Source organism: Oncorhynchus masou, chromosome 13 (genome assembly GCF_036934945.1).
Source record: "Oncorhynchus masou masou isolate Uvic2021 chromosome 13, UVic_Omas_1.1, whole genome shotgun sequence".
NCBI lineage: Eukaryota > Metazoa > Chordata > Actinopteri > Salmoniformes > Salmonidae > Oncorhynchus > Oncorhynchus masou.
In genome coordinates this window covers 65,843,904-65,856,309 of record NC_088224.1, presented here as the reverse complement: position 1 = coordinate 65,856,309, position 12,406 = coordinate 65,843,904, and the positions used below count along the sequence as shown (strand labels likewise).

Sequence of the window (12,406 nt, the reverse complement as noted above, 5' to 3'; positions counted from 1 at the left end):
TATGCATATGAGATGAATAATGTAGGGTAAGTAACATTATATAAGGTAGCATTGTTTAAAGTGGCTAGTGATATATTTACATCATTTCCCATCAATTCCCATTATTAAAGTGGCTGGAGTTGAGTCAGTGTCAGTGTGTTGGCAGCAGCCACTCAATGTTAGTGGTGGCTGTTTAACAGTCTGATGGCCTTGAGATAGAAGCTGTTTTTCAGTCTCTCGGTCCCAGCTTTGATGCACCTGTACTGACCTCGCCTTCTGGATGATAGCGGGGTTAACAGGCAGTGGCTCGGGTGGTAGATGTCCTTGATGATCTTTATGGCCTTCCTGTAACATCGGGTGGTGTAGGTGTCCTGGAGGGCAGGTAGTTTGCCCCCGGTGATGCGTTGTGCAGACCTCACAACCCTCTGGAGAGCCTTACGGTTGAGGGCGGAGCAGTTGCCGTACCAGGCGGTGATACAGCCCGCCAAGATGCTCTCGATTGTGCATCTGCATATATCGGTTTAATTGCTAACAGGCCGGAATTGGAGCTGAAGACTTTCAACAGTTTGCTTCTCTCAGAACAAGCAATTAGGAGTTAGGGAGATGAAAGGACCCCCCCCCCGTCCCTCCCTTTTTCAGAGTTGTTCCAGTTGTCTCTGTGTTTGGAGAGAGGGGATGAGATGTATCCCTGTGATGCACAGTATCCTGCCCCGATAACCTCCACCAGACGAGGGCAGAGTTCCAGGGTAAGGGAGCAGACAGAGCTGGAGCCAAGGCTCTGGGACACCTCAAAGTCTCTCTCCCCACAGGGTACAACAGACATGGGTTCAAATTGCTAGAGAGCCAGATGGGCAGGGTACTTTTGAACCCAGGTCTTTAGTACAGTGAGAATGGTGGAGGAGGTGACCCCCCACAAGACCTCTGGTTTCCTGTCAGCCATATTTGGCAGAAGTCTGAGACGGAGAGACAGAGAGTGTAAAAGAGAGAGAGAGAAATGAGCACTGTCATTTGAGGCCTTCGAGAGCTTTTTAACTTTTTAGTGTTTGCTTTGCTTCAATCCTGGATTGTATTGCTAGCAAAGTATACTCAGAATAGCACTCAGAGAGACACGTGTTTGAAATGAAACGGCAATGAATTAGAGATGGAGATGAAAAGGAAAACAAGGGAATCTGACCTGGAGTAAATCCCACTGATGGGTATTCTCCGCTAATGCAGACAGAGATGGAGAGAGCGAGGGAGATGGAGAGAGCGAGGGAGACAGAGAGTGGGCCCTCCTGACCTTCCACAGATGGGCAGAACAGATTACTATAATACTTTTCTACAGTATGAGCAACTAGCCGCCTGCCAACCCATTGTCTCATAGAGCTCTAATGAGAAAAGCACTGAGAGGAGATCGGCTTTAAGAGCCTAAAAGCAGCTAGCGAGCCCTGTAGCGCCAGGCCTCCAGCACACACAGCACTGCGTATGGAACGTGTCACATACTAAACCGTTTGCACAAATCACCATCTCCTCCCTTTAATGGCCCTGGCGGAGCAGCATTAAGGCCCATGGGTTAAGAGTTGAACGTGTGAACGATTACTCCATGGGAGTGGGGTCGTCAACCTCCCAGGTCCATTTATCACTCTCCCCTCAACCCCTCTTCTTCCCTTTCAACCATCCGCCTGCTTTTCTTGGTGTTTCTGTGTGTTTTCAATAGAGTCGTAATGTGAGCATTAGCTAGTACGTTATATGTACGCTATATACTGTAAGTCGGGCCTTTACAGTGTTCTCTATTAGCGCGGCCGGTTATAGACTCATTTTCAGCATGCTATATATTATATTGTTTTTAAATTCGCTAGACCGTCTAGCCCTTTCCTGCTAGAATGAATGATATGCATATCTTCTAGCAATCTATTGATATGATAGGCGCCTGTCAGTCACAAAGCGAGCGATGACAGGGAGACGCAGCAGAGAAGAAGAGATGAATCTGTCCAAAATAAGCCCAGTGTGTTACTATGGGCATATTTTGGACCGAAGATTGTCGCGTGCCTTCCTGCCTTTGGGACAATGTTAGGGCGGAAAACCTGAGCATCTCGTCATTATATACAGATCTCTGGTTGCAGTCAAATTTATTTACATGGAGGTGTGGAAGGGTATAAGGTCTTACATTGAGAGTATGAATAGGGTCTTACATTGATGCCAATAGAAAATAATAGCAATCTGTATTTTCAAAAGCGTGTGAGTTTCATGTTCATATTTCACAACCTCCACGGTCTTTTGGACTTACCTACACGCGATTTAGCAAAATAATAGGCGTACACTTGATTTAGGCTACATGCTAAATGTTTCTGCTCTGTGATAGATGAGCAAACGGAGTCCTCAAGCTTGTCTAAAAGCAGCATGACACACTGCTGAAATAGTCGAACAAGCTAATGAAGCTATTGCTTCAAATGTAGATTTCACAATTGGATGACTTTTTGGGAGTTTCAATCAGCACTAAGAAACAATGTGATGCCTTCAACTACATTAACCTACTTTATTCCAATATTTTTGTGTTTCAGTGCTTTTTATTCCCTAATTCTTTATGTATCCATCTAGTTGTGGTTAAGAAAACTGTTTGAAGGGTTATGCAAAGAGATGGGTGAAGTGACATGCCTCGCAAAGTTTAGAATTGCCAGGAAGATGGTAACAGGCTGGTAGTAACAGCCGCTGCCTAGCAACCATCAAGAGCTTAAAAGCGTGGTGCATGCCAGTGCTGCCAGTGCTGCCAGTGCTGCCTCAGCAATACGGCTACGTTTCATACTAAGCTGTAGACAGAAATCATGACTATGTCGGTTTGCAGAAATAAAAGTTAAGGCTTTGATACCGGCAACACCTTTCAGATATAAATATAAGGTGGAAAAAGTTGTCGGAATGCTAAAGTTGGCGTGACAACGTCTTAGTATGAAAGTTTATATGAAAGTAGTCCAGATCATATACTGTAGACCGAGACAATATCCAGAACAACTAGCAATACTCTGGGTTCATACATTTTCAGACATTCAAATTGTAAAGTCATGTCTTTCTACACAATACCACAACAAATTCTTCCGATCTGGGAGGTAAGGTCTTCAATAATTTCATTGTGTATTTCAGATGGAATCAGTGCATTAGAATGTACCAGAGCACACCAAAATATACTTTCCTCAGCCAGATTTTTCAAACACCTCGAAGGGTGTCTGGCTGGCTACTTTTTCTATTTGTCTAGCTACTCTATGTACAGTTGAAGTCGGAAGTTTACATACACCTTAGCCAAATACATTTAAACTCAGTTTTTCACATTTCAAAAGGAAATTTAATCCTAGTAAAAATTCCCTGTCTTAGGTCAGTTAGGATCACCACTTTATTTTAAGAATGTGAAATGTCAGAATAATAGTAGAGAGAATGATTTATTTCAGCTTTTATTTCTTTTATCACATTCGCAGTGGGTCAGAAGTTTACATACACTCAATTAGTATTTGTTAGCATTGCCTTGAAATTGTTTAACTTTGGTCAAACATTTCGGGTAGCCTTCCACAAGCTTCCACAATAAGTTGGGTGAATTTTGGCCATTCCTCCTGACAGAGCTGGTGAAACTGAGTCAGGTTTTGTAGGCCTCCTTGCTTGCACATGCTTTTTCAGTTCTGCCCACAAATTTTCTATAGGATTGAGGTCAGGGTTTTGTGATGGCCACTCCAATACCTTGACTTTGTTGTCCTTAAGCCATTTTGCCACAACTATTATGACCAAGCCTTAACATCCTGACTGATGTCTTGAGATGTTCCTTCAATATATCCACACAATTTTCCCTCCTGCAGCAAAGCACCCCTGCAACATGATGCTGCCACCCCTGTGCTTCACGGTTGGGATGGTGTTCTTCGATGGTCATTAAGGCCAAACAGTTCTTTTTGTTTCATCAGACCAGAGGACATTTCTCCAAAAAGTATGATCTTTGTCCCCATGTGCAGTTGCAAACCGTAGTCTGGCTTTTTTATGGCGGTTTTAGAGCAGTGGCTTCTTCCTTGCTGTACGGCCTTTCAGGTTAGGTCGATATTGGAGTCATTTTACTGTGGATTTTGATACTTTTGTACCTGTTTCCTCCAGCATCTTCACAAGGTCCTTGGCTGTTGTTCTGGGATTGATTTGCATTTTCGCACCAAAGTACATTAATCTCTAGGAGACGGAACACGTCTCATTCCTGAGCGGTATGACGGCTGCGTGGCCCATTGTGTTTATACTTGGGTACTATTGTTTGTACAGATGAACGTGGTACCTTCAGGCGTTTAGAAATTGCTCCCAAGGATGAACCAGATTTGTGGAGGTCTACAATTTTTTTTCTGAGGTCTTGGCTGATTTCTTTTGATTTTCCCATGATATCAAGCAAAGAGGCACTGAGTTTGAAGGTAGGCCTTGAAATACATCCACAGGTACACCTCCAATTTACTCAAATGATGACAATTTGCCTATCAGAAGCTTCTAAAGCCATGACATCATTTTCTGGAATTTTCCAAGCTGTTTAAAGGCACAGTCAACTTAGTGTATGTAATCTTCTGACCCACTGGAATTGTGATACAGTGAATTATAGGTGAAATAATCTGTCTGTGAACAATTGTTGGAAAGATTACTTGTGTCATGCACAAAGTAGATATCCTAACCGACTTGCCAAAACTATAGTTTTTTAACAAGAAATTTGTGGAGTGGATGAAAAATGAGTTTTAATGACTCCAACCTGTGTATGTGTGTATGTGTATGTAAACTTCCGACTTCAACTGTACTTGTGGAAGGCACTACCTATACTGTATATCAAATGTAATTTGTGTTGTAATCTTTTATATCATATTGTTAGTGCGTTTGGAAACTATTTGCCTAGTTTTATCAGTTTATTGAAAGAATTTAGCATGTCAGAAACAGACAACCTATCGACATCACTTATTACCATATAACCATCTGGAACAGACTGCCTGCATGACTTTACATTTCCTCTATTGACCGGCCGTGTTCCTCTCCAAACTGAACTAAGAAATAAAATAAGAAATAAGAAACAGTACAACATGCGTTATGTGAACCCAAGATCCAGTACAGGCTTGTTGCATTGAGACCTGAAACACTACTTATCCGTATCCTATCAGCCACCATCCATTTACCCAGCAGGAGGCTAGCAGGATGCCAGGGGTTAAGTGCCTCACAGGGGGGATAAAGTACACCAGCGATGCCCGCCTCCCAGTGCCAGTGAACGCTCAATTGAGGCCAAGGCCCAATGTTAAAATGTTGAACTGCCCCCCCTGCCCATGCTGGTTGCCTAGCTTTCGGGTGTAATGAACCCATGCCCATACTGTTATGTTAGCTACTGGCTAATCCCTATCCATGCTGTTAGGCTAGCCACTAGCTATTGGATGTCTGTGTAACCTCTGGCCCATGCTGTTTGGCTGCTGGCTAAATGTGTTCGAACAAGCATAACAGGAGTAGAGTTAGCATAGCCAAGACCCACTGGTCCTGTTAAAATGTTAAACTGACCCCCTGTCCTGTTGTTAGGCTTGCTACTATAGAACTCTGTGACCCCCTTCTACATGTTGTTTGTCTAGATATTGGTTAGTTGTGTGACCCCCCGCTCATGCTGTTTGTCTAGCTACCAGCTAACCCTTTAACCATGTTGTTTGACTACTGGCTAAATTGTGTTTGAATAAACATAATAGGACCCCCGACTTCCATTACACTGCTCACCCCACGTCCAACCACTCAGATAAAGGTAACTTCTTTAAGAGGACAACACTGATCTCCAGGGTGCGTTGGAGGTTATATAGACTCAACAGTAGTCTCCAGGGTGCGTTGGAGGTTATATAGACTCAACAGTAGTCTCCAGGGTGCGTTGGAGGTTATATAGACTCAACAGTAGTCTCCAGGGTGCGTTGGAGGTTATATAGACTCAACAGTAGTCCCCAGGGTGCGTTGGAGGTTATATAGACTCAACAGTAGTCTCCAGGGTGCATTGGAGGTTATATAGACTCAACAGTAGTCTCCAGGGTGCATTGGAGGTTATATAGACTCAACAGTAGTCTCCAGGGTGCATTGGAGGTTATATAGACTCAACAGTAGTCTCCAGGGTGCGTTGGAGGTTATATAGACTCAACAGTAGTCTCCAGGGTGCGTTGGAGGTTATATAGACTCAACAGTAGTCTCCAGGGTGCATTGGAGGTTATATAGACTCAACAGTAGTCTCCAGGGTGCGTTGGAGGTTTTATAGACTCAACAGTAGTCTCCAGGGTGCGTTGGAGGTTAGATAGACTCAACAGTAGTCTCCAGGGTGCGTTGGAGGTTATATAGACTCAACAGTAGTCTCCAGGGTGCATTGGAGGTTATATAGACTCAACAGTAGTCTCCAGGGTGCGTTGGAGGTTATATAGACTCAACAGTAGTCTCCAGTGTGCGTTGGAGGTTATATAGACTCAACAGTAGTCTCCAGGGTGCGTTGGAGGTTATATAGACTCAACAGTAGTCTCCAGGGTGCGTTGGAGGTTATATAGACTCAACAGTAGTCTCCAGGGTGCGTTGGAGGTTATATAGACTCAACAGTAGTCTCCAGGGTGCGTTGGAGGTTATATAGACTCAACAGTAGTCTCCAGGGTGCATTGGAGGTTATATAGACTCAACAGTAGTCTCCAGGGTGCGTTGGAGGTTATATAGACTCAACAGTAGTCTCCAGGGTGCGTTGGAGGTTATATAGACTCAACAGTAGTCTCCAGGGTGCGTTGGAGGTTATATAGACTCAACAGTAGTCTCCAGGGTGCATTGGAGGTTATATAGACTCAACAGTAGTCTCCAGGGTGCGTTGGAGGTTATATAGACTCAACAGTAGTCTCCAGGGTGCGTTGGAGGTTATATAGACTCAACAGTAGTCTCCAGGGTGCGTTGGAGGTTATATAGACTCAACAGTAGTCTCCAGGGTGCGTTGGAGGTTATATAGACTCAACAGTAGTCTCCAGAGTGTGTTGGAGGTTATATAGACTCAACAGTAGTCTCCAGGGTGCGTTGGAGGTTATATAGACTCAACAGTAGTCTCCAGGGTGCGTTGGAGGTTATATAGACTCAACAGTAGTCTCCAGGGTGCGTTGGAGGTTATATAGACTCAACAGTAGTCTCCAGGGTGCGTTGGAGGTTATATAGACTCAACAGTAGTCTCCAGGGTGCATTGGAGGTTATATAGACTCAACAGTAGTCTCCAGGGTGCGTTGGAGGTTATATAGACTCAACAGTAGTCTCCAGGGTGCGTTGGAGGTTATATAGACTCAACAGTAGTCTCCAGGGTGCGTTGGAGGTTATATAGACTCAACAGTAGTCTCCAGGGTGCGTTGGAGTTTATATAGACTCAACAGTAGTCTCCAGGGTGCGTTGGAGGTTATATAGACTCAACAGTAGTCTCCAGGGTGCGTTGGAGGTTATATAGACTCAACAGTAGTCTCCAGTGTGCGTTGGAGGTTATATAGACTCAACAGTAGTCTCCAGGGTGCGTTGGAGGTTATATAGACTCAACAGTAGTCTCCAGGGTGCGTTGGAGGTTATATAGACTCAACAGTAGTCTCCAGGGTGCGTTGGAGGTTATATAGACTCAACAGTAGTCTCCAGTGTGCGTTGGAGGTTATATAGACTCAACAGTAGTCTCCAGGGTGCGTTGGAGGTTATATAGACTCAACAGTAGTCTCCAGGGTGCGTTGGAGGTTATATAGACTCAACAGTAGTCTCCAGGGTGCGTTGGAGGTTATATAGACTCAACAGTAGTCTCCAGGGTGCATTGGAGGTTATATAGACTCAACAGTAGTCTCCAGGGTGCGTTGGAGGTTATATAGACTCAACAGTAGTCTCCAGGGTGCGTTGGAGGTTATATAGACTCAACAGTAGTCTCCAGGGTGCGTTGGAGGTTATATAGACTCAACAGTAGTCTCCAGGGTGCGTTGGAGGTTATATAGACTCAACAGTAGTCTCCAGGGTGCGTTGGAGGTTATATAGACTCAACAGTAGTCTCCAGGGTGCGTTGGAGGTTATATAGACTCAACAGTAGTCTCCAGGGTGCGTTGGAGGTTATATAGACTCAACAGTAGTCTCCAGGGTGCATTGGAGGTTATATAGACTCAACAGTAGTCTCCAGCCTCCAAATCACCACCGAATTAATGTTCACTTTGTGTTATGTTTCTTTTTTTCTCTCCATCTAAGTAACCTCTCCTCATATCCGTGGATTAATACAGATAGTTGACTGCTTTGCTAGTCTCCACACATGCACACACACACACACACACACACACACACACACACACACACACACACACACACACACACACACACACACACACACACACACACACACACACACACACACACACACACACACACACACACAGTGTCATGTTAGTCTGGAGAGATTCAGACGGATGCTTCGTCCCTCCATAGCAGATAAAATAAAAAAGTGCCGTGCTTTGATTGGCCAGGGGCCTTGGTTGAGTCCCAAATGGCACCCTATACCCTAAATAGTGCACTACTTTTGACAAGGCTCCATAGGGCTCTGGTCAAAAGTAGTGCACCACAATGGGAATAGGGTGTAATTTGGAAGTGTCTGCTGTACTGATGTGGTCTGCTGTGTTCAGGGACAGAGTTCAGCCTCATCTGGCCATTATTACTGTTGGGAAAAAGCTGTTTACTGTAAACTGTTTACAGGGGTCTGTCACTATCTCTGAACATGCAGGGTAAACACAGGAACACACTCCCACTCCTAATGGCTAGTAAACACTGGCCCGGGGAACACACACACTGACAGAGAGATACACACTCAAAAAAAGACCATACACACCGTCACAAAGAACCGGACACGCACTCGCCCACACCCTCAGAGGCTTGTAAACATACACAAATACTCACAAAGACAATGCACAAACACAAATATACACTCACCCCAAAAAAGTTACATGCAGACACATGATGTTATTTTCAAACACAGTAATAATACGGCAGTATATCTAAGCCATAAACCAACCATGTTTAATTGGCATTAAACCTATAGTTGAAGACACTTCTTTGAGTCATAAAAGTGCATTACAATTACAACTGTGCACTCTTTTGACCAGAGCCCTGTGTGACCACTTGGAGACACCAGTTAGTCCTCTCACTCAAACACTTGTCATTGTTTAGTCTTAATGCACTTACCCTACATTTACCAGGAATATTCTTATCATGTTACTACATTTTTCATATTTTGTTATCAACGATTGTGCCAACAAGTAGAGTAAATGTAAAATGCAAATGAAATCAACTGTTTGGGTAGTCTTGTGTCAGGTGAACTGTTGTGTCCTCAACTTTGGTATAATAATTTCCGATATCTCTAAATGGTTCCCTTTTCTATTGCTACCATGCTTATGCATTTCAAATTTCTTCTGTAAGAATTGTTCAAATGTAGCCCTATCCATATAGGCCGATTCCCACAAGTGTAAAGGGTTAATATTTAAAAAAATGTCAATGCCTTGTTCCAATGTATGTGAAAAGCATACCATGATTTATCATCAAAACCTGTTTTCTTTTTCATACGCTCTTTCCTTCAAAGAAAGAATATAAAAGAAGTTGATGGATAGCTAAAAGGAAAAGCATGCTCGTACGCTTCCTCTGACAAACGTATAGTACAACACACACTGACACACACACACACACACACACATACATACAGTACTTCCTCTGACAAACGTATAGTACAACACACACTGACACACACACACACACACACACACACACACACACACACACACACACACACACACACATACATACAGTACTTCCTCTGACAAACGTATAGTACAACACACACTGACACACACATACACACATACATACAGTACTTCCTCTGACAAACATATGGTACAACACACACTGACACACACACACACATACATACAGTACTTCCTCTGTCAAAAGTATAGTACAACACACACTGACAAACACACACACATACAGTATGTCCTCTGACAAAAGTATGGTACAACACACACTGACACAAACACACACACATTACTTCCTCTGCCAAAAGTATGGTACAACACACACTGACACACACATACATACAGTATGTCCTTTACCAAACGTATGGTACTGCACTTTACAGAATGGTCTGAGTTGTTGAGTCAAGGAGTCATGTCCCAGGTTTCAGATCAATTCTAACACAGACAGTTTGCTTCCTGCTTTATGTGTCTTGTAGGATTAAACAGACAGGTCAAAAATGTAAGATGAAAAGTGTCTCTGTCCTAGGCTGACTGGCTAATAATGGTTTTTCCATCTATTTCTTCTTTGTGTGTCTCTCCCTCCCCCATGAAGACCTTACCTCTTTGGGGCAGGATGTTTTGCCATTAAAACTCCATGGTGAGTTTCCCTCCTCACTACCTACCTACCAGCATGCTCTGTTGTTGCTCTGTCCTGGCTCAAGAATATGTGTCCCAAATGGAACCCTATTCTTTATTTAGTGCACTACTTTTGACCAAAGCTCTGATCAAAAGAAGTGAACTTAATAGGGAATGGGGTGCCATTTGGGACGCAATCAACGACTGCATCCATCACATCTTTTCATTCGTGTCTGAGTATATTGACTGTATTTTCAACACATTCTGTCAGTTTGTTCAGTTATCATCCCTGAGGAAAACACCATGGACGTGCCTCTCTTTTTTCACACTACTTTTTTGACAATTTTTTTATTTTCTTGTGCTCTGTAAGTGGATTTCAGTTTACACTTTGGGTGGGTGATTTCACAAGCTGCTTGTCTTGTGTCTTTGCCTAAATCTGACGTCAAGATTCACACCAAAGAACATTTAAGCCCACATAAACTGTATAGGGAATTGGAATAGTGGTTCGTATTGAGAAAAGAAAATGTTTGATTTCTGAATCTTTTTTTATGGCGTGGTTAACTCACAAACCCAGAGGTATGTTGGAACGTTACTGGAACCGTCTTGTCTGGCTCCTTGTGGTCTATTTGAACCCACCACTTCTTAATGATGGTGACCGCTCTCTCTCAATCTCTCGCGATCTCTCTCGATCTCTCTCGCTCTCTCTCGCTCTTTCGCTCTCGCTCTCTTTCACACTCTCGCTCTCTTTCACTCTCTCTCGCTCTCTTTCACTCTCTCTCGCTCTCTTTCACTCTCTCTCTTTCACTCGCTCTCTTTCACTCTCTCTCTCTCTCTCTCTCTCTCTTTCACTCTCTCGCTCTCTTTCACTCTCTCTCTCTCTTTCATTCTCTCTCGATCTCGCTCTCTTTTTCTTTCTTTCTCTCGCTCTCTCTCTCGCTCTCTCTTGCTCGCTCTCTTTTTCTCTCTCTCTCTCTTTCACTCTCTCACTCTTTCACTCTCTCTCTCTCTCTTTCACTCTCTCTCGATCTCGCTCTCTCTCTCGCTCTCTCTCTCGCTCTCTCTCTCTCGCTCCCTTTTTCTCTTCTCTCGCTCTCTTTTTCTATTCTCTCGCTCTCTTTTTCTTTCTTTCCCTCGCTCTCTTTTTCTCTTCTCTCGCTCTCTTTTTCTTTCTTTCTCTCGCTCTCTTTTTCTTTCTTTCTCTCGCTCTCTTTTTCTTTCTCTCTCTCGCTCTCTTTTTCTCTCTCTCACTCTCTTCTCTCGCTCTCTTTTTCTTTCTCTCTCTTGCTCTCTTCTCTCGCTCTCTTTTTCTTTCTCTCTCTCGCTCTCTTTTTCTCTCTCTCACTCTCTTTCTCTCGCTCTCTTTTTCTCTCACTCTCTCGCTCTCTTTTTCTCTTCTCTCGCTCTCTTTTTCTTTCTTTCTCTCTCTCTCTCTTTCACTCTCTCACTCTCTTTCACTCTCTCTCTCTCTTTCACTCTCTCTCGATCTCTCTCTCTCTCGCTCTCTCTCTCTCGCTCTCTTTTTCTCTTCTCTCGCTCTCTTTTTCTCTTCTCGCTCTCTTTTTCTCTTCTCTTGCTCTCTTCTTTCTTTCTCTCGCTCTCTTTTTCTTTCCTTCTCTCACTCTCTCGGTCTCTTTTTCTCTTCTCTCGCTCTCTTTTTCTCTTCTCTCGCTCTCTTTTTCTTTCTTTCTCTCACTCTCTTTTTCTTTCTTTCTCTCGCTCTCTTTTTCTTTCTTTCTCTCGCTCTCTTTTTCTTTCTTTCTCTCGCTCTCTTTTTCTTTCTCTCTCTCGCTCTCTTTTTCTCACTCTCTTCTCTCGCTCTCTTTTTCTTTCTCTCTCTCGCTCTCTTCTCTCGCTCTCTTTTTCTTTCTCTCTCTCGCTCTCTTTTTCTCTCTCACTTTCTTTCTCTCGCTCTCTTTTTCTTTCTCTCTCTCGCTCTCTTTTTCTCTCTCACTCTCTTTCTCTCGCTCTCTTTTTCTTTCTTTCTCTCGCTCTCTTCTCTCGCTCTCTTTTTCTCTCTCTCACTCTCTTTCTCTCGCTCTCTTTTTCTTTCTCTCTCTCGCTCT

General features: G+C 43.5%; 1 protein-coding gene across 1 annotated transcript in view; it reads left to right on the top strand.

Moving 5' to 3' along the window:
- LOC135552849 (BCAS3 microtubule associated cell migration factor-like) overlaps positions 1-12,406 on the top strand; it is a 350,870-nt gene that overhangs the window by 114,947 nt on the left and 223,517 nt on the right. Inside the window, 1 exon segment of the mRNA XM_064984756.1 lies at positions 10,321-10,365. Within this exon segment, the coding sequence (XP_064840828.1) occupies positions 10,321-10,365 (45 nt within the window).